The sequence below is a fragment of the Rissa tridactyla genome, chromosome 23, assembly GCF_028500815.1.
Source record: "Rissa tridactyla isolate bRisTri1 chromosome 23, bRisTri1.patW.cur.20221130, whole genome shotgun sequence".
In the NCBI taxonomy this organism is placed as follows: Eukaryota; Metazoa; Chordata; class Aves; order Charadriiformes; family Laridae; genus Rissa; species Rissa tridactyla.
Genome location: NC_071488.1, coordinates 3,854,838 through 3,877,701, shown reverse-complemented (window position 1 = coordinate 3,877,701; position 22,864 = coordinate 3,854,838). Strand labels below are relative to the sequence as shown.

The 22,864-nt window shown below is 68.4% G+C and overlaps 5 protein-coding genes across 7 annotated transcripts; 2 read left to right on the top strand and 3 right to left on the bottom strand.

The window, feature by feature from the left end:
- Positions 1–528: 528 nt before the first annotated feature.
- On the bottom strand, positions 529–7,709 carry TRIM46 (tripartite motif containing 46). The gene is made up of 10 exons (XM_054182730.1): positions 7,531–7,709; positions 6,337–6,592; positions 5,889–6,232; positions 5,625–5,768; positions 5,399–5,494; positions 5,024–5,277; positions 4,157–4,278; positions 2,374–2,673; positions 1,341–1,638; positions 529–1,206 (listed from the first exon to the last, which is right to left on the bottom strand). Exons 1-10 carry the CDS (start codon positions 7,591–7,593, stop codon positions 831–833), a joined length of 2,253 nt encoding a protein of 750 aa, XP_054038705.1. The 5' UTR covers positions 7,594–7,709; the 3' UTR covers positions 529–830.
- A 384-nt stretch (positions 7,710–8,093) lies between these two features.
- KRTCAP2 (keratinocyte associated protein 2) lies at positions 8,094–9,420 on the top strand. The gene is made up of 5 exons (XM_054182727.1): positions 8,094–8,193; positions 8,376–8,530; positions 8,643–8,706; positions 8,970–9,036; positions 9,224–9,420. Exons 1-5 carry the CDS (start codon positions 8,190–8,192, stop codon positions 9,342–9,344), a joined length of 411 nt encoding a protein of 136 aa, XP_054038702.1. The 5' UTR covers positions 8,094–8,189; the 3' UTR covers positions 9,345–9,420.
- A 547-nt stretch (positions 9,421–9,967) lies between these two features.
- Positions 9,968–10,822, top strand: DPM3 (dolichyl-phosphate mannosyltransferase subunit 3, regulatory). Its single transcript, XM_054182729.1, has 2 exons — positions 9,968–10,036; positions 10,249–10,822. Exon 2 carries the CDS (start codon positions 10,255–10,257, stop codon positions 10,531–10,533), a length of 279 nt encoding a protein of 92 aa, XP_054038704.1. The 5' UTR covers positions 9,968–10,036; positions 10,249–10,254; the 3' UTR covers positions 10,534–10,822.
- A 2,890-nt stretch (positions 10,823–13,712) lies between these two features.
- On the bottom strand, positions 13,713–18,108 carry SLC50A1 (solute carrier family 50 member 1). Of its 3 annotated transcripts, none has more exons than XM_054182722.1 (6): positions 17,876–17,917; positions 16,815–16,892; positions 16,568–16,691; positions 16,320–16,481; positions 16,120–16,239; positions 13,713–13,945 (listed from the first exon to the last, which is right to left on the bottom strand). In XM_054182722.1, the coding sequence occupies exons 2-6, from the start codon at positions 16,874–16,876 to the stop codon at positions 13,760–13,762; spliced, it is 654 nt and encodes a 217-aa protein (XP_054038697.1). In that variant the 5' UTR covers positions 16,877–16,892; positions 17,876–17,917; the 3' UTR covers positions 13,713–13,759. The 3 variants fall into 3 exon arrangements, with proteins under 3 accessions (XP_054038697.1, XP_054038695.1, XP_054038696.1); XM_054182720.1 differs by lacking the exon at positions 17,876–17,917 and adding an exon at positions 17,994–18,108 and having other exon boundaries at positions 13,714–13,945; XM_054182721.1 differs by lacking the exons at positions 13,713–13,945; positions 17,876–17,917 and adding exons at positions 14,432–14,602; positions 17,994–18,108.
- Positions 18,109–18,828: 720 nt separating this feature from the next.
- Positions 18,829–22,660, bottom strand: EFNA1 (ephrin A1). Its single transcript, XM_054182726.1, has 5 exons — positions 22,534–22,660; positions 20,606–20,901; positions 20,405–20,470; positions 20,077–20,127; positions 18,829–19,896 (listed from the first exon to the last, which is right to left on the bottom strand). The coding sequence occupies exons 1-5, from the start codon at positions 22,641–22,643 to the stop codon at positions 19,781–19,783; spliced, it is 639 nt and encodes a 212-aa protein (XP_054038701.1). The 5' UTR covers positions 22,644–22,660; the 3' UTR covers positions 18,829–19,780.
- Between the last annotated feature and the right edge of the window lie 204 nt (positions 22,661–22,864).

The window sequence follows — 22,864 nt, the reverse complement described above, 5'->3', positions numbered from 1 at the left end:
TGTTAACGGAACCCAGGAGAAACTACAGCAGCTCGGACGGATCCCGGTGTGGGACCGCTGGCACCGGCCCCCTGCAGTGGATGGTGGCCCCGTGTAGCCCCCGGCCGGGTGGGATGCCGACCCTGCGGCCACCCCGGCAGCGTGTGGTTTGGCACCGAGTGGTGTCACGGCGGCCTGGCGTGTCCCCCCGCCGGAGTACGGGCAGGGCTGGCCGAGCCCGTGGCTCCCCCGGGGACAGGGCAGAGCCGCCAGCAGTGCTCCGCGGCCCCAGGGGACAGCGGGGACACCGAGGACCCGCAGCCTGGCAGCCCGTGGGAGGGACGCAGTGGCGGCGGTGCCCGGCCGCGGCGGTTGTGCCAGCCACGTTGAAAATGAGCCGTTTTAAAAAAAAGTCTTCACACCTCGTTCCAGCCCAGCCTCCCCCCGCCCTCTCTCCCCAAACCCAGCTGCCTCCCCCACCCCAGCCGGCACCCAGTCGCTCCCCCCCCCCACCGTCGCTCGTCACCCCCCTCCCCACACAGCCCCACGTCCCGCTCGCACCCCCTCCCTGCTCCATCTCTCGGGCTGACCCTCTGCCCAGCCCTGCCCGCGGCCCCGAGCCAAGCCGAGGAAAGGGGCAGGCGGATGGGGACAGGAGGGGACGGCAGAGCTGTCCCCGTCCACCCCCATGCCACGAAACAAACGCCCGGCCTGCTCCCGGCCGGCAACAGGGCCGGGGCTGCCCTCGCTGTGCTCTGCTCCCTGCTCACCCCTGTCCCCCCCCAGGCCCCGGAGCTCCCTGGGCAATGGGGGGTCACAGCCAGCGCATGCGTGGGGAGCACGGGCACGGCTCAGTCCAGCTTTGCGAAGCCCCCGATGGTCACTTTACGCTCCTGCTTGTTGGCCACCAGCTCCTGGAGATGCAGGGCACCCCCTCCGATGAAGCAGAAGGCAGGGCAGACGGGCCCCGAGCAGTCCACGCCGCACTCCCAGAGCTCGCGGAAGGAGACGGCGTCGTAGAAGCTCACCTTGCCCTGCTCGTAGTCCAGGCAGATGCCGATGCGCGGGGGCAAGGGCATGGTGCAGCCGTTGGGGTCGCGAGAGGTGAGCGCCGACCCGTGCGAGAGCAAGATCTTGCCCATGCCGATGGTGAGGAAGGCGTAGGGCGGGGGGGCCTCCACCGTCGTGTCCTCCGCCCCGCTGTCGTGGCCGCTGTCAGGGTCGTACCTGCGGCGGGGGGGGACGACGGGTGAGTCCCGCGGGGCAGGGAGACGTGAGGGAACGGCTGGGGCTCGGTGGGGAGGCAGGAACAGGCAGAAGACCACCCCCCCGGCCCCGCGCCCACCGAGCCCGCTGCTCACCTGGGGCTCACCACGTCCTGCGGCACCTGGAACCACTCCTGCAGCTTGCTCTCCAGCCCCACGCCCACCTTGACCAGGTAGGAGCTGGGGTCCACGCAGCAGGCCCAGTAGCTCTTGCCCTGCGTGATGGCCACGTCGCCGATGACCAGGTCGATGGAGAGGTGGCAGCTGGTCATCAGGCGCTCGGCGGCGAAGAGCATGGGGATGCCGGGGACGCTGCGCACGGCGCGCTGGTCCTTGCTGATGGCCAGCCGGTCCCGGTTGAAGCCCCAGCGGTTGTCCAGGAAGAAGTTGAGGACTGGAGGGAGGAGGAGAGGAGGGTGGGTGCCCTGGTTTGAGCGACACAGGACTAATTTCTCTTCTAATGCTTGGGGAAACTGCACTTTTAGAAGACTCTAGTGGCTGAATCTGTGAAAATATTTACTTTAGAGCCAGCTATACCATCTGGGATTCAAGGTCTCAGCGTTTTCGAGCTCCCCAGGTGCGGGGACGAGGAGGAGCGAGACCCGGGCACTTGCCCCAAGCTGCCAACAGGGTTATTTCACACCGTGAACGGCACGTTCCGTAGAAATTAGGAAGTTTGCTGAGGAGTTCTCCCTCTGAGCACTCCTCGCCCCGGTGCCGGAGCCCTGAGCCCTTCCCTTCCTCCCGAAGCCGCAGCGCTCGCCGTGGCCCACGTTGGCTGTCCCTGCTGGGAGTGCGCGGCTTCCTGCTGAGGGAATGGGCTGGGCAGAGTCCTGGGGTGTTTTATACTGGTATCGGGATCAACGCTGGTTCTTTAGTGTTATTGATGTTAATTATTTAGTCTTATTCTACTAAATCTATTTGTATTTCAGCCCTCGCGTTTCCTTGTGTTCCCCAATTCCCCTTCCCAGGTGGGGAGGGGTCATCGGGTGACAGAATAACTGCCTAAACGACAATAAATCGTTATGGGTTTCAAAAACCGTAAGAGCAGGCGAGAAGGACGGCGCGAGCAGCCGGCAGGGTCCTCCGAGCCCCCGGACCGGTGCTCCGAGCCCCTGGCACCCCTCACCTGGGGCGGGCGGCGTGTGCAGGTAGATGTCTTCGCTGTACTCCCCGAAGCCCGCCTTGTTGCAGCCCTTCACCCGGAGCACGTAGACGCTGTCGGTGTCCAGGTACTCCACGAGGGCGCTGGTGCCACGCACCTCCTCCCGCCGCTGCCACAGCTTCAGCCCCTTGGCCTTGGCGTCCGTCTTGCGGTACTCCACCGTGTAGTGCCAGGCGGGCGGCGAGTGCTGCGGCAGCCGCCAGCACAGGAAGATCTGGTCGTAGGCGTAGGTGCGCTGCGTGTCGATGACGGGGGCCTCGGGCGCTGCGGGGAGAGGCACCGGCGGGCATCAGGCAGCATCCCCCCCCCCGGCAGGCGGGGAGGCAGCCAGACGCAGGGAAGGGGCATTCCGGACGGACGCACGGACGCACAACCAGCAGGAGTCTAGGGGGATCTGACTGCGGAGACCGTGTGTAGGCACCGGAGGAGAGCGAGAGTCGGGGAGACAGAGGAGCTCGCTGCTGTGGGGCTCCAGGGACCAGACAGGCTGAGTGCAAGTCGGGGAGGGAGGAGAGAGAGAGAGAGAGAAAGAGAGAGGATGGAGGCAGCAGGAGAGGAGGAGGGGAGGGGATGGGGATGGTGGTGTGAAGATGCCAGCGGCGCAGTGGGAAGGAGAGGCGGAGAAATGAGGGGATGGCAGGAGGAAGTGGGGCAAGGAGGGGGGTGGAAATGGGGTGAGAGGCAGACAGAAACGGGGTGGGTAAGGGGACGGAAATGCAGCGAGAAAGGGGGATGGAAATGGGGCAAAAGGGGGACGGAAATGGGGTGAGGAAGGGGACGGAAATGGGGCAAGAGGGGGACGGAAATGGGGCAAGAGGGGGACGGAAATGGGGCACGGAAGGGGATGGAAATGGGGCACGGAAGGGGATGGAAATGGGGCGAGAGGAGGATGGAGATGGAGCGAGAGGTGGACGGAGATGGGGCATGGAGATGGGAGACGGAGATGGGGCATGGAGGAGGATGGAGATGGGGTAATGGGGTGAGGATGGGGACAGAAATGGGGCAAGGAGGAGGATGGAGATGGGGCAAGGAGGAGGATGGAGATGGGGCGCGGAAGGGGACGGAGATGGGGTGCAGAAGGGGACGGAGATGGGGTGAGAGGGCCACAGAAATGGGGCGCGGAGGGGGACGGAGATGGGGCGCGGAGCGGGATGGGAAGACAGGAAGAGCGGCAGCAGATGGAGAGGGGGCAGAGGCACCGCCCGCGGGCAGGATGGGGATGGAGGATGGCGTCGGAGCGGGGCCGGGGCGGGAGCAGGGATGGCGGGATGGGACAGAGAGAGCGGGGCCGGCTCTGGGGCAGGGATGTGACTTGCCTCAGTTACTTCGGTGACGACTCAGCAGCGGCCGCAGCCTATAAACAAAGAGAGGTAGAAGCAGGTCTGAAAAGTGTTGCCAGCGGGTCCGGCAGGGCCACGCGGCTCCTGCCCTGCGGGGAAGCGCCTGCCCTGCAGCGGGGCAGCCTCCGCTCCGTACTCACCCTCCGCCGCTCCTGCTGCCCTTACCTGGCACCGTGGCCCTGCCTGTCCTGCCCGCTGGCCCGGACGCCCTGGCACAGGGCAGGGCAGGGATCGCTTTTGGGGGGGCTGCTGGGGCGGGGGGCCGTCCCTGACGGGGAAGGGGGACCGGCAGATCCGCGAGCACCCGAGCTCGGCTCCGGCTCCGAGGCGGGCAGGGAGCCGTTCTGCCCGCGGGGGCTGCGCCTCTGCACGGGGCACAGCCGGCGCCCGGGCGCTGCTGCCTTTACCTCGGATGAAGGCCAGGTCAGTGAGCAGCTTCAGCTCCCTGCTGACGTCCAGCTGGAAGTGGCTGAAAGAGGCCGTGGCCGCAGGACGGAAGCTCTGCAGCGAGTCGGTGGCCCTGAGGATCCTGCGGCACAGGACAGCAGGGGTGTCAGGGTGGTACGCTGTCCTGGTTTGAGCGACACAGGACTAACTCCTAACGCTTGGGAAAACTGCACTTTTAGAAAACTCTAGTGGCTGAATTTGTGAAAATATTTACTTTAGAGCCAGGTATACCATCTGGGATTCAAGGTCTCAGCGTTTTTGAGCTCCCCAGGTGCGGGGACGAGGAGGAGCGAGACCCGGGCACTTGCCCCAAGCTGCCAACAGGGTTATTTCACACCGTGAACGGCACGTTCCGTAGAAATTAGGAAGTTTGCTGAGGAGTTCTCCCTCTGAGCACTCCTCGCCCCGGTGCCGGAGCCCTGAGCCCTTCCCTTCCTCCCGAAGCCGCAGCGCTCGCCGTGGCCCACGTTGGCTGTCCCTGCTGGGAGTGCGCGGCTTCCTGCTGAGGGAATGGGCTGGGCAGAGTCCTGGGGTGTTTTATACTGGTATCGGGATCAACGCTGGTTCTTCAGTGTTATTGTTAATTGTTTAGCCTTATCCTATTGAACCTATTTATATTTCAACATTTGCGTTTCCTTGTTTTTTCCCCAATTCTCCTTCCCGGGTGGGGAGGGGTCATCGGGTGACAGAATAACTGCCTAAACGATAATAAATTGTGGCGGGTCTCTCAAACCACAACACCACAACACCCGCGACGACCGCCTTTGGCACCGGAAGGCCGTGACCCCCCTGGCTGTCAGCCCCATGCCCACGAGTGTCCCCGGTACCTGTTGTGCAGCTGCTTGGCGGCCTGGACGAAGCAGGGGTGGTCGGTCTCCTTCAGCACCTCCTGGGCGTAGCCCACCATGCCTGAGTTCTCCAGCATGGCCTGGTGCTCCTGGATCTGGCCGTGCAGGCTGGCCAGCCGCTCCTGCTGGCACTCCTCGATGGCCTGCAGCAGGGTGGCCCGCTTCTCCTCCAGCATGGCGCACAGCCCCTGGATCAGCTGTGACACCTCCTCCTTGGCCTGCGAGCCGTTCACCTGCCCGGCACAGACGGGTCAGCGTCGGGGGCAGCGAGGGGACCCGCCTGGCAGTGCCACCCCCCTGCCAAGGGACAGCTCAGGGACAGCTCAGGGACAGGCAGACGCCTTCCGCCCTCACCTCTGTGTGCTTCACCGTCTCCTCCAGCTCAGCAATCTGGGTCTGCACCGTGTCCTGGCTGCTCAGGATGTAGGCGAGGCTCTTCGTCAGCTTCTCCTGCAGGGAAGGAGGTGAGGCGAAGCACCGGCAACCCCCGCGTCCCCGACCTGCGCGCCCCATCTGTGGCCCCGATTCCTCCCCGCCGAGCCTCGTCCCCCGCCCCGAGCGCGGTCCCCGCGGTCCCTACCCTGAGGGCCTGGTAGGCGCTGAGCACCGGGGTGATCTTGTGGCTGGTGTGAGTGCGGCGCACGCGGCAGAGCTGGCACACCAGCCGCTGGCAGGTCTTGCAGTAGTGAGTCACCTCCTCCTTGTGCTCCGGGCACATCAGCCCCTGCGCGGGCACAGGGGAGCTCAGCGGGGCTCTGCGCCCATTCCCCGCTCCGGGGTGCACCCCCCCCGGCACCTGCAAAATCCCGAGCAGGGAAGGAGGAGCCCGAGGGGGAGGCCGTACCTTGGGGCGGAAGGTGAGGGTGGGGGGCGTGGGCTCGTGCTGGGCTTTCTGGGTGCCCCAGGGGTGGTAGAGCTTGAAGCACTCGTTGCAGAAGCTGGACTTGCACTCGGTGCAGCCCTTGGTGGCCTCCAGCTGTGGGGGCTTGCAGAACTGGCACATGATGGCGGCACTGATGTTGATGGTCTGGCGGTAGCGCTCCACCACCCGCTCCAGCGTTAGGTTGCGGAAGAGGCTGCCCAAGCCCCGCTCACCCAGGTCTACATCCCGCTGGCAGGCCGGGCAGGGGAAGCTGACGGTCTGGGGATGCACGGTGCCCCGCTTGCGCCCCGGGTAGGTGCCGAAGCCTGTAGGAGGGAGGGCGTCAGGGGGGGCACGGCACGCCAGAGCCGCTCGGCCCTCCTGCGGGGACCCCGCCGGACCTTTTCCCCATCCCCTCCGTCCAACCCACCTGATTTCAGGAGGCGGTCGAGGCGGTCGGGCTTGGGGACGGCCCGGCGTCCCAGGCGGGGGCTGCGGGTGGCAGGGGTGGCGGCGGGCGAGGAGGGCTCGGAGGTGGGGTCGCAGCAGAGGTAGCCATGCTGCAGCAGCACCTCGCTGGCACAGACGTGGCAGACGTTGTGCGCGCAGGGCAGGGCCAACGGCTGCTTGTACATCTCCTTGCACACCGGGCAGACCAGCTCCCGCTCCATGTTCTTCATGCTGGTCTGGGGAGAGAGCAGGGAGCGTCACCCGCCGCAGACGGGACCAGGGCCACGACGGGACCGGGACCGGGGCCGGGGTCAGGGCTGGGACCAGCATCAGGGCCAGAATTACGACCAGCACCAGGACGGGGACCAAGGCTGCCACTGGGATGGGAATCAGGGCTGGCACCGGCACCAGGGCCAGGATCGGGACCAGCACCGGGACCAGAAACAGGACCAGGATTAGGACCAACAGGACCAGCACCAGGACGGGGACCGAGGCTGCCACTGGGATGGGAATTAGGGCTGGAGCCGGCACCAGGCCAGGATCAGGACCAGCACTGGGAAAAGAGCCAGGGCAAGCACCAAGTCTGAGATCAGGCCTGGGACCGGCAGCAGGGCCAGGATGAGGACCAGCACTGGGAGCAGTACTGGGATGGGGACCAGGGCTGCCGCTGGGATGGGGATTGGGGCTGGGAGCAGCACCAGGGCCAGCACCAGGGCCAGCACCAGGACGGGGACCAGGGCTGGGATCAGGATGCGGATCAGGGCTGAGGCCGGCACCAGCGCCAGGATTGGGACCGGCACCGGGACCAGGACCAGGACCAGTACGGGCACCAGCATCGGAGCCAAGATGGGGACCGAGCCCCCCACCCACGGGTGTGCGGGCAGCCCCCGGTGCTCCCGGTTCTCCCCGTGCCCCGGCCCCACAGCGCGGGGGGGCCGGTGCCGGCCTTCCCCGGGGATCGCCGCCCGGCGGTCCCGGGCCCGGTGGGTCGCGGCGCGGGTCCGAGGCCTCTCCGCGGCCTGCCCGGCCCAAGGGCATCCACGCCATCCCGCCCGCCCCCGCCGCCGGGGCCCGCCGCGTTGCCATGGCGACGCCGGTACCGGGGGAGCCCGGCCCGGCCCGGCCCGGCTGCCCCGCGGTGCGCCCCCCCCTCCACGCCGCCGCCGCCGCTCACGCTGATGCGGACGAGTGCGTCCATGATGGAGGTGAAGGTCTGCAGGTCCTCGCCTTCGGCCATGGCTCCGCGCCCGCTCCCGCTCCCGCTCCCGCTCCCGGCGCCGGTCCCCGCGGCGGAGGCGGCGGCAGCAGCAGCGGCGGCCGCGGACGCCCCGGTCTGTTGCAGGGAGCGGCGGAGCCGAGGGGAGGGCGGGGGGCGGCGGCGCGCATGCTCGGCGGGACCCGCCCCGGCGGCGGCGGCGGCGGCGGGGGGGGCGACGGCACCGGGAGGCTCCCGCCGCGCCCCCGGACCCCCCCCGCCGAGGCCGTGCAGACGGCAGCGCGGCCCGGGGTGCGGCGCCCGGGGTGGCCCCCCGGGCGGGCTGAGCGAGGCGCCGGGAGAAGGCCCGGTGTTGGGACCGGGGGTGTGGAGGGGGGTCCCCGCCTCCGCCCCCGGGCCGCCGGCGGCGCCTCTCCCCGCCGCCAGGGGGCGCGCGAGCCGGCGGGGCCTGCAGCGCCTCGCCCGGCCGCCAGGGGGCGCCCGAGCCCGCCGGAGCGCTGCTCGGGGGGGGGCTGCGCATGCGCACTGCCGCTCCGCCGCGCCTGCCGCCGTGTCCCTCCCGCAGTGCGCCTGCGCAGCGCGGCGCGACGGGACCGGGGGCGACGCCGCGGGGCACCATGGGTAACGGGGGCCGAGGCCGGGGTCCGGGGGGGCGGCCGGGACGTGGGGGGATGAGGGGCGGGCCGGGGGCCGGGGCATGGGGGGCTGCGGGGCGGCACAGGGCCCGCGGGAAGGCCGGGGCCCGGGGGGTGGCCCGGGCTGCGCGGTGCCGGTGGCCGTGCTGAGGCGGGCCCGGGCCCCAGCCGTAGGCACGGGCACCTCCCTGGCGCTCTCCTCGCTGCTCTCGCTGCTGCTCTTCGCCGGGATGCAGATGTACAGCCGGCAGCTGGCCTCCACCGAGTGGCTGACCATCCAGGGCGGGCTGCTGGGCTCCGCGCTCTTCCTCTGCTCCCTCACCGTATCCTTTGGGGCGGCGGGGAGTGGGGCTGGGGGGGTGGCGGGGAGCGGGGCCAGGGGGTTGGCGGGGACCGGGACCAGCAGCCCGTTCTGTCCCATAACTCTCCGTCCAGGCCTTCAACAACCTGGAAAACCTCGTCTTCGGCAAGGGCTTCCAGGCCAAGATCTTCCCCGAGAGTAAGTGCTGCAGGGGGGTGGGAAGGGGGGGAACGCGCTGGCTGTGCCAGGGTTACGAAGGGCCCACAGCGTGGCCCTGCCCTGGGTGTTCCTCTGCCCGTGGGGCCGAAGAGTCCCAGCCCTGCCCCAGGGGAAGGGCCCATCCTGACAGTTCCCCCTGTCCCCACAGTGTCACCACTGTGGCCCTCGCCCCTGCTCCTCTGAGGCTGACGTCTTGGGGCAGTGTGACTCCATCTTTTACCTCTCCTGTTTTTCCCCCGCAGTCCTCACCTGCCTCTTGCTGTCTCTCTTTGCCTCCGGCCTCATCCACCGAGTCTGTGTCACCACCTGGTAAGCCCAGAGCCTGCCCCGGAGGGCGGGCAGTACCGTCGTGCCACTGTGGCTGCTGCCAGGGACCCTCAGGGTGGCAGCATCGGGCACAACAGGGCGGGGGGATCAAAGGAGAAGGGGTCGTTTCCACCCGGGCGCGTTCCTGCCTGCCGGCCGCTTGAGCAACCTCTTCTCTTCTTTCCTGCAGCCTCATCTTCTCCATGGTTGGCCTCTACTACATCAACAAGATCTCCTCCACCCTCTACCAGTCTGCAGCGCCCGTCGCCACTCCCGCCAAGGCGGTCGGGAAGGGCAGGAAGAGGAATTGACATGGCGGGGCAGCCCCCTGCCCCCGCCAGCCCGGCCTGGGGCTACCAAGTTCCTCAATAAAGCTATTTCTTTGTAGCTGGGTTTAGTTCCTTGGCCAGCTCGCGGTGCGGCTGGGAGCAGTCCTGCTCGCTTGCCCAGCTGCGGTGGAGTCTGGGGGCGCTCTCCGCCTCACCAGGGCCAGGGGTCTCGGTGCCACGGGGGTCCCAGTACTGCGGCAGGTGATGGGGAGGGGGCGCAGAGGGTCGAGCTCCATCCCCAACTGCTCCCTGCCCCCGGTGCTGGCACGGCCAAGGGAATTTGGCCATGTCTGTGCCCTCCATGGGCCGGGCAGGGGGGATCCCCCGGGGGGCGAGGGGGAGGGGGAGGGGGTGGCCGTGGGAAGGGCTCCGGCCCCGCCGGCCGTGGGAGGGCAGGCTGGGCCTGCTCCCACGCCGCTCCCCCCCTCCGCCACCCGCCGCTGCCGGACGCGGAGGAAACCAGATGCTTCCGCCGGCCGAGCCCGGCGCTTCCCGAGCACCGGCCGGGGCCGCCTCGCCGGTAGGGGGCGCCCCGCCGCCATCTCCCGCCGCGCGTGCGCTCTGCGGCGCGGCCGCGCACTACAGCTCCCAGCGGCCCCCGCGCTGCGGCGCGCTGGCGTGACGTCATCCCGGCGACAGGGAGAGCGCGGGCGCTGGGCCCGGGACCGACCCAGGTGGGGGCGGGGGCCGGTACCGGTACCGGGGCCGGTTCTTCGTCCGGCTCGGGGGGGGCCGGGAGCGGGACCGGGAGCCGGTGCCTGTTGGCGAAGACCCGGAGGGGTTCGGAGCCGGGCCCTGCTCGGGAGGCCGCGGGGGGAACCGGGCCCGGCCCGGTTGGGGCGGGGGGCGCGGTCCCGTCCGGCTCTCACCGCCCTTCTCCCCGCAGGCCGCCATGACCAAGCTGGGGCAGTGGCTGTGCGGACTCGCCCTGCTGGGCTCGGCCTGGGCCGCGCTGGCGCTGGCGCCGCCGGGGCTGCGGCTGCCCGCCCCGTACCGGCAGGCCCTGCTGCCCCTGCCCGTCTACTTGCTGGTGGCCTTCGGCTGCTACTCCCTGGCCACCGTGGGCTACCGCCTGGCCACCTTCAACGACTGCGAGGAGGCGGCTGCCGAGCTGCAGGAGCACATCAGTGCGGCGCGGGAGGACCTGCGCCGGCGGGGGCTGCGCTTCTGACCCCAGTAAAGGCGAGGGACGGCGGCCGCCGGTGGTGTACGGGGCTCCTGGGGCCTCCAGCTGGGGCTCCCCTGGGCGCTGCTGCCCTGGTTGGGGGCCACAGGCAGCCGAGGACACTGGGACGGTGCTGGAAGCCACGTCGGTGGGTGTAATGGATTGAAGAACCCACAGCAATTTATTGTTTATACAATTATTCTCTCACCCGATGACCCCTCCCCTCCTGGGACGGGGAATTGGGAAAAAACAAGGAAACACAAAGGTTGAAATATAAATGGATTAAATAGAACAAGGCTTGATAATTAACATTAATAACGCTAAAGAACCAGCGTTGATCCCGATACCAGTATAAAACACCCCAGGACTCTGCCCAGCCCATTCCCTCAGCAGGAAGCCGCGCACTCCCAGCAGGGACAGCCAACGTGGGCCACGGCGAGCGCTGCGGCTTCGGGAGGAAGGGAAGGGCTCAGGGCTCCGGCACCGGGGCGAGGAGTGCTCAGAGGCAGAACTCCTCAGCAAACTTCCTAATTTCTACGGAACGTGCCGTTCACGGTGTGAAATAACCCTGTTGGCAGCTTGGGGCAAGTGCCCGGGTCTCGCTCCTCCTCGTCCCCGCACCTGGGGAGCTCGAAAACACCGAGACCTTGAATCCTTGATGGCACAGCTGGCTCCAAAGTAAATATTTTCACAGATTCAGCCACTAGAGTCTTCTAAAAGTGCAGTTTCCCCAAGCGTTAGAAGAGACATTACTGGAAAGTAAAATTACTGAAAGAGCAATGAATCCTGTGTCGCTCAAACCAGGACGGTGGGGAGTGGCTCATCTCTCCCCGGGGTGCGGCTGGTGTCCGGGGGGGGCTCCACGCACAGGAGGGGTCTCCACGCAACCCCAGGAGGCTACAGGGAGCCCGCCCTGTCCCAGCCCGGCCTCTCCCTCTCCCAGCAGCTTGGAGCTGGGCTGAGGAGAAGCAGGGATTGCAGGGTGGCGAGGACAGGACCGGGCCTGGCCCCGCAGCCCCGCGGCGCTGGGGAGCACGGTGAGCGGGGCGCCTTCCCGGCTGCCCTTCAGATGTGGTTCTCGCCCTCGGCTGAGAGAGCCAAAACTCATCCCGACCCGCTGGCCGGGTTCCAGGGGAAGGAGGAGGGCGGCTGGCTGGGTGGAGCAGGCAGCGCAGCCTTTAAAATGCCGAATGCCCAAAGCCTGCGGTCTCCCCCGGGCTGCTGGGGCGGCTCGGCCCACGCCGGGGGGCTGCTCCCCGCTCCTGCTGCTCCTCTGCCCCCCACCTCTGCGGGCAGCAGCAGGGAGACACGCCGGAGCGCCGCCGGAGCACCCGGAGGTGTCCCTGCTGGGCCTGGCCGGGATCTGGCCGGGGGTGCCCCTCCGTCCGGGGGTCCCCCTCCATCTGGGGGTGACCCTCCGTCCCGGGGGGGGGGTGCCGAGAGCCGGCGCTGCCGGCCCGGCTGGAAGAGCTGTGCGGCTGGTGGTGACGCATGCCGGGACCTGCCTTCCTGGCAGCCTCCCCGGCTTCTTCGCATACCAGCCAAAGGACTTTCTTGTTTTTAATTATCGGCTGCGCATCCTTCTGCAAAAAGGAGCAGTTGGTATCATGAGGGAGGACTCGGGCTAATTAGCAGGAGCGACTAATTAGCTGTTTCCTGAGCAACCGTGGCAGTTCAGAGCAGGGTGGGCGGCTCCCGCGGTCTCGCCCGTGTGCGGCTGGTCGAGGGGTGGCACCTTTCTGGGCCCAGGGCTGCAGCAGTGGTGGGGGGCAAGGACAGCAGCCCCCCCCGGGCTACTCAGGGCCCTCCAGGGGCTACTCACAGCCCTCCATGGACTACTCGTGGCCATCTGGGGGCTACTCACAGCCCTCTGCGGGCTACTTATGGCCACCCAGGGGCTACTTGCAGCCCTCCATGGACTACTCAGGGCCACCCAGGGGCTACTTATGGCCCGCTCATGGCTACCCAGGGCTACTCGTGGCACTCCATGGGCTACTTGTGGCCACCCAGGGGCTACTTATGGCCCACTCATGGCTACCCAGGGCTACTCGTGGCACTCCATGGGCTACTTGTGGCCATCCAGGGGCTACTCACAGCCCTCTGCAGGCTACTTATGGCCACCCAGGGGCTACTTGCAGCCCTCCATGGCCTACTCATGGCCATCCATGGCCTACTCGTGGCCATCCACGGGCTACTCCTGGCCATCCAGGGGCTACTCACAGCCCTCCAGCAGCCGGGCAGGCAGCAGCACGCTGTCAGCGTCTCCCTGCATGGACACGTGCCCGCTGCGGACGCTCGCGTCCCCGGGAGCTGCTGCGCTCACCTCCGGCCTCGCGCGTGGGGCCGCGTCGCGGCCACTCCCGCAGCCACTGGCGGCACATGCCAGCTGGAGTGACCGGTCGGCAACCGAGTTTCTGCCTGGTGCGTCAGCAGGGAAAGCTGCCCTTTCCCAAATCCTTCGCCCAGGCTGGGAGCTGCGCCCCGGAGCTGGGGGAAAGCGGGGGCTCCTCCCCGCTACGGGAGCGAGCACGGCCCCGGGGCCAGACCCTGCGGCACAGACACCTGCAAGCGCGGCCGGCGCGGGCGCGGGGAGCCCCGACTCTGCAGCAGCAAGATGGAGCATGCCGGGCGAGCCCGGTAGCCGCACCGGCTGTGACTGCGTGCCACAGCGCAGCCGCAGCTCGCCTTCCCCGCCGGCCACCGCTCGCGCCTCGGCCCCGGTCCTGCCGCTCGCCTCCCTGTTGATTTTTCTCAGGCCACGTCGCAAGGTGTAAACGAGCGTCTGAGCCGTAGCACCGGGCTCTGCCAAAATCCTCGTCACCGCTTCCTTAATCCGGCCTGCGTCATGCGGGATGGAGGACGCGCCCGCGCTGGCGGAGCTGCGGGGACGGGGCTCCTCACCCTCGGTGAGGGGGGCAATGGGGGGGTGTCTCCCTCCTTTCCCGCAGCGGCTGTCGGGTGATTTGGTCACCCAAACACGCTCCCGTCCCGCCGGACGCGCTCGCCCGATAGCTTCATTCCAGACCGTTGTTATTTTGTTAATCGAGTTTGGGTCGATGCCAACAGCCGCCCGATTTGTGCGCGCTCAATCGTCGTGGGTTTTAGCAAGGATTTTAATTGATTCTAAGTTTGCCGCTGTCGTGGCCAGTAGCAAACCCCGCGTCGAAGCCACAGAACGGACTTTTCTTTCCCCGTTGCGACCGGCGTCCCCGTGCTGCTGCTCAAGGGGGGGTCAGAGCAGTGTGTCCCCTGTCGGTGCTGCCGTCCTCGGTGTGTCCCCGCTGCCCCAACCCGGCCCCACGCCCGTCCCTTCCCGGGGCTGGGGCTGATCCTTCCTCGCTGCTGGAAGGTGGGTGCTGCCGGAGGAGGGTTTGCCGGAGCCCAGGGGGGTGCCAGGCTGAGCATCCTGGGGACAAAGCTGGGGACAAGAGCCATCCTGGCCTCTGCACCCAACACACCAGGAGGGAGGGGACGACAACGAGGCACTGGGAAGAGTCTCCGATTTATTAAAAGGCACTTAAATTCGTACAAAAGAGACGCAGGGCTGCCCGGCAGCCCCCGGCGCTGGGGGAGGGAGAGCCGTGGGCATGGAAGACCTTCCAGGGGTCCCCGGGGACGGGGGGGGGGGTGCCCGGGGGCTGGGGACGGGGGGGGGACTCCCACGGCCCCGAATTCATCACCGAGACCAACCCAACCGCCACCGAGGGACGGAGGGCTGGAGGGACACTGGCGCGAGCGAACGGCGGCGGCAGAGGCAGGAGGTGCCCTCCCGGGGCCCCCCGGTCCTGCCCGGGAGCTGGTGGCCCTGCGCCGAGGGGGACAGCGGTGCCGCGGGGCACACGTGGCTCGGCAGCCGGGGCTGGTCCGTGCCGGAGCAAACTGGCAAGGGGAGGGGGTTTGGGAGCGGGGGGGGGGGTCCTTCATGGATGTGTGAGCACGTGGGCTCCTTCCTCGGGGGGGTGGCGGGGCCCCCTCAGGCGTGCAGGGGTCGGTAGGACTTGTCCTGGCCTGGGGGGTACCGCCAGAAAAGCCAGAACCGCACGATGCTGGTGACGATCCCCGGCACGTTGGGGACCTGCAGGAGGACACGGTGGGGGGAGCGGATTTACCCGGCTCACGGTGCTGCTGCGCTCCCCCCCCCACCCCCCAGCAACCGCTCCACCAGCCCTGCGTTGCCGGGGGAGATTTATTGGCCTTATACCATCTAATTAATTAAAATCAATACTCATCTCGCCGAGCCCAGTCACGGGCTCTGCTGTGTGACACAGACGCCGCCGGACGGGGGCCGGCCCCATGCCAACCGCTCAGCTGAGCACGGCGGGGGGGGGACGGGACGAGGTGGGACCAGATGGGATGGGAATGGGATGGGATGGGATGGCATGAGATGGGATGGCATGGCATGGCATGGCATGGGATAGGATGGCATGAGATGAGATGGGATGGGATGGCATGGCATGGCATGGCATGGGATGGGATGGCATGAGATGGGATGGCATGGCATGGCATGGCATGGGATGGCATGAGATGAGATGGGATGGGATGGCATGGCATGGCATGGGATGGGATGGGATGGCATGGCATGAGATGGGATGGCATGGCATGGCATGGCATGGGATGGCATGAGATGGGATGGGATGGCATGGCATGGCATGGCATGAGATGAGATGGGATGGCATGGCATGGCATGGCATGGGATGGCATGGCATGGCATGAGATGGGATGGGATGGCATGGCATGGCATGGCATGGGATGGGATGGGATGGCATGAGATGGGATGGCATGGCATGGCATGGCATGGCATGGGATGGCATGGGATGGGATGGCATGGCATGGCATGGCATGGGATGGGATGGCATGAGAAGGGATGGGATGGGATGGCATGGCATGGCATGGCATGGCATGGGATGGCATGAGATGGGATGGCATGGCATGGCATGGCATGGCATGGGATGGCATGAGATGGGATGGGACAGGATGGGATGGGATAGGATGGCATGGAATGAGGTGGGATGGAACGGGATGGGATGGCATGGCATGAGATGGGATGGGACAGGATGGCATGGCATGAGATGGGATGGGATGGGGATGGGATAAAATGGGATGACATGGGAATTGGATGGGATGGGACGAATGGGAAGCAGATGGGATGGGACGGGATGGCATGGCATGGCATGGCATGAGATGGGATGGGATGGGATGGGATGGGATAGGATGGGATAGGATGGCATGGCATGGCATGGCATGGGGATGGGATAAAATGGGATGAGATAGGAATTGGATGGGATGGGGCGAATGGGAAGTGGATGGGATGGGATGGGATGGGATAGGATGGCATGGAATGAGATGGGATGGGATGGAATGGGGATGGGATAAAATGGGATGAGATAGGAATTGGATGGGATGGTGCGAATGGGAAGCAGATGGGATGGGATGGGATGGCATGAGATGGAATGGGATGGTATGAGATGAGATGGGATGGGGTTGGGATGAGATGGGAATCGGATGGGACGGGATGGGATAGGATGAGATGGCAATCGTACGGCACGGGATGGGATGGAAGAGCATCCCTCGGGGCCCGCCACCACAGCTCACCGTGATGTAGGGGTCACGGAGCTGCAGGCCGTAGAGCGTCCAGCTGGTGGAGGCCAGGAAGGTGGTGACGGTCAGGGGGAAGGACAGGCAGCGCGTCGACTTGCTCCGGACAATCTTGGCCTGCAGAGGCAAATGTCAGGCTGGTCCCAGGCTGGGCATCCCCGGTGCCGCTGCAGCACCCCCCCCCCAGCCCCACGCACCAGGTCAGCCAGCGGTGAGAGGTACATGCTGATGGTGAAGACGCTGCAGAAGAGCCCCAGGCGCGCCAAGCGTGTCCGCCCATCAGCAATCAGGAGGGTGAAGTAGCCGTAGCCGGCGGCCAGCACGGCCAGGAGCAGCAGGCTCCTCAGCAGCACGGGGCGCTGGGACGGACGGGAGGGGACGGTCAGGGCAAGGGTCCCCTCCTGTTCCCTCCTCTTGACCCAGCCGGCCCCCCCTACACACACACCTTTGCGGGGCTGTAGTAGAGATAGGCCAGGATGTAGAGGGTCTGCAGGGCCGCCCCGATGGCGTTGACGGCGATGAGCGTCGGGTCCTGCTTCAGGCAGCCGTAGCCCAGCCAGCTCAGGTTGCTGCAGGGCAAAGGGCTCTCGCTGCCGTGGCCTGGGGGCTTCTTCCCTCCCCCAGCGCCATATAGAACCCCCCAACCCCCCCCCCCGCCATTGAATGGGACCCTCCCCTCCCTTCCCCAGTACTTGACGTCGGTGGTGAGGAAGGGCAGGAACTGGATGTTCTCCACGCTCTTGGTTGCCAACATCTGGCGCAGGTCAGACCTAGGGAGAGGGGGGCAGCAGCCTCCTGGGTGCCTGGCACCATGTTGGGGGGGGGACACACACGTGCAGTGCTGGGGCGGGGGGTGGTGGGGTAGGTTTACAATCTTTTGCAGCCAGCAGGCACCGCTCCCCCCTCCGAAACGTGCACCCTGAAATACTCCCAGTCCCCCTCTACTGCCCCTCCTCCAGCTCCTCGCCCTTAGTGCCCCCCCCCCAGCACCCCCAGACTCCCCCGTTCCCTGGCATCCTTTGCCTTGTCACCCGCCCCAACACCACCACCCCCCCCCCCGCCCCAGTGCCTGCCACGCTGCACCCCTCAATTCCTCTCCCATTGTACCCCCTGAACTGGACCCAGTGTGCTCCCCTTTGGACCCCCAGCTGCCCCCCAACCCCCATCGCCCCCATCGCACCCCCTGAACTGCCCTGGTGCCCTTCCCATTGCACCCCCAGACCCTCATTGCACCCCCTGAACTGCTCATGTCCACCCCCAGACCCTCACAACCCCCATCGCACCCCTAGACCCCCCCCTCCCCCATGGCCACGATTGCACCCCACAAACTGCTCCTGTGCCCCTCCCCATTGCACCCCCACACACACCCCCAACCCCCCCCCGTGGTCCCATTGCACCCCCTGAACTGCTTCTGTGCCCTCCCCATTGCACCCCCCCACCCTACTTCCCCCGTGGCCCCCATTGCAACCCCAGACCCCCCCCTTTGCACCCCCCCAAACTGCTCCTGTGCCCTCCCCATTGCACCCCCACCCTCTACTTCCTCCATGGCCCCCACTGCACCCCCACCCCCCCCCATGGCCCCCATTGCACCCCCAGGCCCCCCCGTGGCCCCAGTTGCACCCCCAGACCCCCCGCCTTTGCACCCCCCCGAACTGCTCTTGTGCCCTCCCCATTGCACCCCCACACCCTACTTCCCCCGTGGCCCCCATTGCACCCCCAGGCCCCCCCGTGGCCCCAGTTGCACCCCCCAGACCTCCTCTTGTTGCACCCCCGAACTGCTCCTGTGCTCTCCCCAATGCACCCCCCAACACCCCCCACCCCCGGCCCCATTGCAGCCCGGTCCCGGTCCCGCCGCCCCCCCGGGCGCTCACAGCCCGGTCCCGAACATGGCGAGGGTGCAGGCCAGGCAGGCGGCGGGCAGCAGCGGCGGCGGGGCCATGCCGGGCCGCGGCACCGGGCACCGGCGGGGAGCGGGGGCGGTGCTGCCCGCGGCGGGGCGGGGCGGGGCGGGACGCACTACCGGGGAGGGACCGGGCACCGGGCGGGGCGGGGGGGGGCCGGGCAGCGGGCGGGCAGGCAGGCCGCTGGCGGCCGAGCGGCCCCGACGCCACGGGGATGGGCAGGGGGCCGCCGCCATGGGGCAGCACCCCACGGCTGGAGGTGGGAGAGGACGACGGGGGACACGCCCCGCCCCCGGCGTCCCGTGTCCCCGGTGCAGGGAGCCCACCCTCCCCCCCCCGGGACCCTGCATCCCCGGGGTCCCCTGCCCCCGAGATGCCCCATTTCTGGGGTCCCCCATCCCTGTGACCCCCACCCCCGCGTCCCTCGGGTGTCCCCCACCCCCCCCCAGAAGCCCCAACCCTGTGACCCCACCTCCCCCGCGGCTCACACCTCGTGCGGGGGGGGGTGTGTGGGGTGTGGGTTGTGTGTGTCCCCCACATCCCTGTGACCCCCCACCTCCCCCACCCCCGCAGATGCCCCATGTCTGGGGTCCCCCCCCCCCAAAAGGTCCCCCAGGTGCCACATCCCTGTGACCCCACCTCGTGCCGTGGGGGGGGGCTGCATCCACGTGACCCCCATGCCCCAAGGTCCCACCTCCCTCAGCCCCCCATGTCCCCGGGGGTCTCAGGCTCCGTCCAGGCTGGCTCCCCTGCCCGCCCCCCCCCCCCGGGGTCTGGAAGCTCATCCCGGTGCAGAGACGGGGAGGGGGGAAAAAGGGGAATATTCCCCCCCCTCAGGGAGGGCTTTGTGTCACCAGATAAAAACAACTGATAGCGCCAGCCCCGCCGGGGCACTTTTCCACTTCAAAGCCCTGTGCAAGCACCGGCCAATTAATTAATTAACCAGCACAAATGCCCCGCATGGGCCATTCCCGCACATCCCTCCAAGGCCAGGCCCGGCCGGGAGAGCCCAGCCCCGCGGGGTGGAGTGGGGGGGGGACACGCCCCCCTTCCCCCCCCCAGGCTCCAGGTGCTCAGCGTGGTCTTGGTTATTTATTCAAGACAATTGTATAAAAACTCCCATAGTAGAAAGCTGTACAAACGGGGGAGGGGGACGAAACACCCCGCGCAGGGTGCTGGTGGAACAGGGGGGGTCCCCTCTGGCACCCTGCAGAGGGGAAGGGGGGGGGGGCAGCTCTCTCTGTCCCCCTTTGAGTGGGACAAGGGATGGGGAAAAGGGGGGGGGGGTTCCATGGCCCCGATCCGTAGCTGCCGGAAAAAAAAAAAAAAAAAAAAGAAAAAATATGGAGCACATCCAGGCTCTCGGAGCCGGGTGACGCCAAGGGACAACAGCCCCAGGGCACCGTTGGCACCTGGCCGGCCACAGGGCCAGCACCGCGTCCCCGCCTGCGGGACACGTCACAGTCCGAGCCCACAGGGGAGAGAGAGACACCCCACGGTCTCAGCTCCCAGGGTGGGGGTGCCAGCCCCCCGCGCCCCTCCGGTCCGGGCACGCAGCCCCTCGGTGGCACTCAGTCCCCGGCGAGGGCCGGGGAAGCCAGGGTGGCCCCAGGGCTCGGGCTACGGGCCCCTCTGGGCCCTCTAATACTGACAAATCCTTTCCTCAGCCCGCCCCACGGCGCGCCCCAAGACACGGGGGGGGTCCCCAGCATCCGCCACAGCCTTGGTCCATCCGGGCCCCGTGGAGGGGGGTCGGCTCACAGCCCCTGCGGCACCAGGAGGGGCAGGAGGAGGCTGACGAAGGTGAAGGGGCTGCTGCCCCGCATGGCCGAGTTCTGCCCCACGCTCCTGAGCACGTGGGCAGCCGCGTCGTCTGTGGGGAGAGAGGAATCATGAGCGTCCCTGGCGGAGGCGGAGGGGGGGGGGGGCTGTGGGGGGTGTGCCATGCCCCATGCCCGCCCGTGTGGGGGCTGCCACCCGCCCCTGTCACCCAGTCGAGTCCCACCCCCCCCCACCTCAGGAGGAACCAGCCCCACAGCAGCCCCCAACTTACCTGCCTGGATCCTCCCCCTCGGGGTAGCGGCCGGGGCAGGCGGTGCCTGAGCTGCAAAGCAAACATGGGGGTCAGGCCGGTGAAGGGCAGCCCCCCCTGACCGCCCCCCATCCTCCTCCCCCCCTCCAACTACCACCAGCCAGGTTTTACTGGTACCATCCCCCCACCAGCACCTTCCCAGCCAAGCCGCAGGCACCCAAACCCCGGGGCTGGCAGGGGGCCACGGGCCGGCCATGACTCAGCTCCGGAAAGGCCGAGTCCGGCTCCGATGCTGGGGGCAGGGGGGCCGCACAGGTGCCACGGAGTGGGGGAACTGGGCGATACTCACTGCCTTTGCCAGCCACCGTCACCTTCAGCTTCAGGCACGCTTCGCCGTGGTGGTGAATGGGCTTGGCTGCAAGGGAGGATGGAGGTTAGGTGGGGGGGGAGCCCGGCAGGGACCCCCAGCCCCAACGGCAGGGACCCCCAGCCCCAACGGCAGGGACCCCCAGCCCCAACGGCAGGGACCCCCAGCCCCAACGGCACTCACAGATGTAGTAGTAGCTGTGCCCCTCTTTGAACTCCTTGCCCAGCGTGAAGGGGGTGAAACGCTGGAACTTCTCCGAGAACTTCTCCGGGCCGTGCAGGGCGCTGGGTTTGTTGCATTCCCAACGGATCTGCTCCTTGGATCGGGGCTTGCAGGCCTGGAACTCCTCGGGCTCCACCAGGTAGAGCGTGTAGCGCTCCATGGCGCGGGGGTCCACGCTCCCCTCCTCGTAGTGGGGGCAGATAATATCCAGGTAGTCGTTGAGACGCACCTCCACCGTGTAGTCGCTCGCCAGGAACCTGCAGCCGGAGGGGGGCAGGGGGTCAGCTCCAGTGGGGAGAAGCCTGGGGGGGGCTCCCCCTGCACCCCCAGATCCCCACACTGATTATCAAGGCCAAGCGAGAGCATCCCCCTGCCCCCAGCAGCTCCCTCAGAGCCCGAGGCGGGCAAACTTTGGGCCGCCTGGCAGTGCCCAGGTTGGCTTTGGGAGGAAAAGCCCCCCCCGCCGGCGAGCGCACCCCCTTTTCCCAGCGCTCCCCGCGGCCCCAGCAGCCGTGGAGCAGGGAGGGGACCCGCCAGGACGCGCACCCTGCCCGTCCCAAGGCTCCTGGAGCCAGGCGGCAGCGGCAGCTCTCGCCCGTGGGGCAGCCGGCCCGGCTCCAGCGCCTGCTGCGCCCCACACCTCACCCGGGGGGTGGGGGGGGGGGGACAGACTGGCAGCCGGCCGGGGGCCTCGGCAGGGTCCCCTCATCTCACTGACTGCGGTGGCCTCGGGAAGGCACGGCCACCCATGGGTGCCTGCCCTGGTTCTCAAACACTGCAGGACCCCTCTCTCCCGAGCCCCCCTCCCACAGCTTGGGGGGGGGGGGGGGCTGGTGTTTAGTGGGGGGGCACCCCTAAAACCGGGGGAGGGGGGGCATCGACTGGGGTATGGGGCACCCCGACAGCCTGGAGGGGGGCACCCCTAAAACTTAGGCAGCTGGTGCCTGGGAGGGCATCCCTACAGCCTCGGGGGTCATGGTCCAGGGCAGGGGGGCACCCCTACAGCTTGGGGGGGGGGTAGCACCTAGCGAAGGGGGCACCCCTACAACCTGGGGGAGGGCATTGCCTGGGGCGCCCCGACAGCCTGGGGGAGGGGCAGTGCTAACACCCAGGGAACCGGTGCCAGGGTGGGGGGGGGCACTTCTACAGCCTGGGGGGGGGGCTGGTAGCTGGGGGGCACCCGTTAAGACGAGACGGGCACTCGTCGGGGATCTGCTGCTGGGGGGGTGGGTGTCACGGCCCAGGGAAACACCCCTATAGCCCCGGGAGTGGGGGGGGGGGGGACGACACGATACCTGGGATGGGGTCACAGCCCCGGCCCGGCCCCGGGGCCGGTTCCTGAGCACAGCGGGGGGGGGCTGGAGGGGGAAGCCGGTCCAGGTCAGCCCCCCCCCTCCACACACACACACACACACACACACACACACACATCCTGCCCGGGCGGCGGGAGCCGGGGCCAGCCCCATGTTTGTCAACACGCTTCCCTGTGCCCCGGCGCCGGGGCTGGCGCCGCGCCACCCCCGCGGGGAAGGAAGAGGCCCCGCTCCCGCTCGGCCCTGGGAACGGAAAGGCCCCCCCCAACCCACCCACCCCCCCCCCCCGGCCCGCACCTGGACCGGCCGCGCCGCTCCCCCGCCTGCGCCCCGGGACCGCCCCGCCGGGGCTCGGCACCGGCCCCGCCGCCACCCCAGCGCCGGCCCCGCCGCGGTAACACACCGGGCTCGATCCCCATCCCCCCCCCCGCCAGCCCTACGGCGGCTCCGGCCCCGCCGCCCGCCCCCCGGACAAAGGCCGCCGGGGAGCGCCCAACCCCGGCGGGGAGCGGCGCCGTCCGCGCCCTCGGGGCCGCCGGGTCCCGGTACCGGAGGTGGGCGGGGGGAGGCACTCACCGGGGGTTGGAGCTGTTCCAGAAGACGGTGTGGCGCTCGGCCGCCGCCGCCGCCGCCCAGCACAACCCCAGCCCCAGCAGGGCCAGGGGCACCCACCGCCGCCGCTCCATGCGCTCCGCGGCCGCGCTCCGCCGGGCGGGCACCGCGCCCGGCCCCCGCCTTAAGTACGGCCCCGCCGCCGCCCGCCCCCCGCCCCGCCCCGCGCACCGGGGCCGAGACACAACAACAACACCGGCAGCGCGGGGGGAGGGCGGGGGGTAACCCCACGCACGGCCGGCACCGGGCAGGGACGCCCCCTCCCCCCCCCCCCACACCGGCGGGGGGGGACACA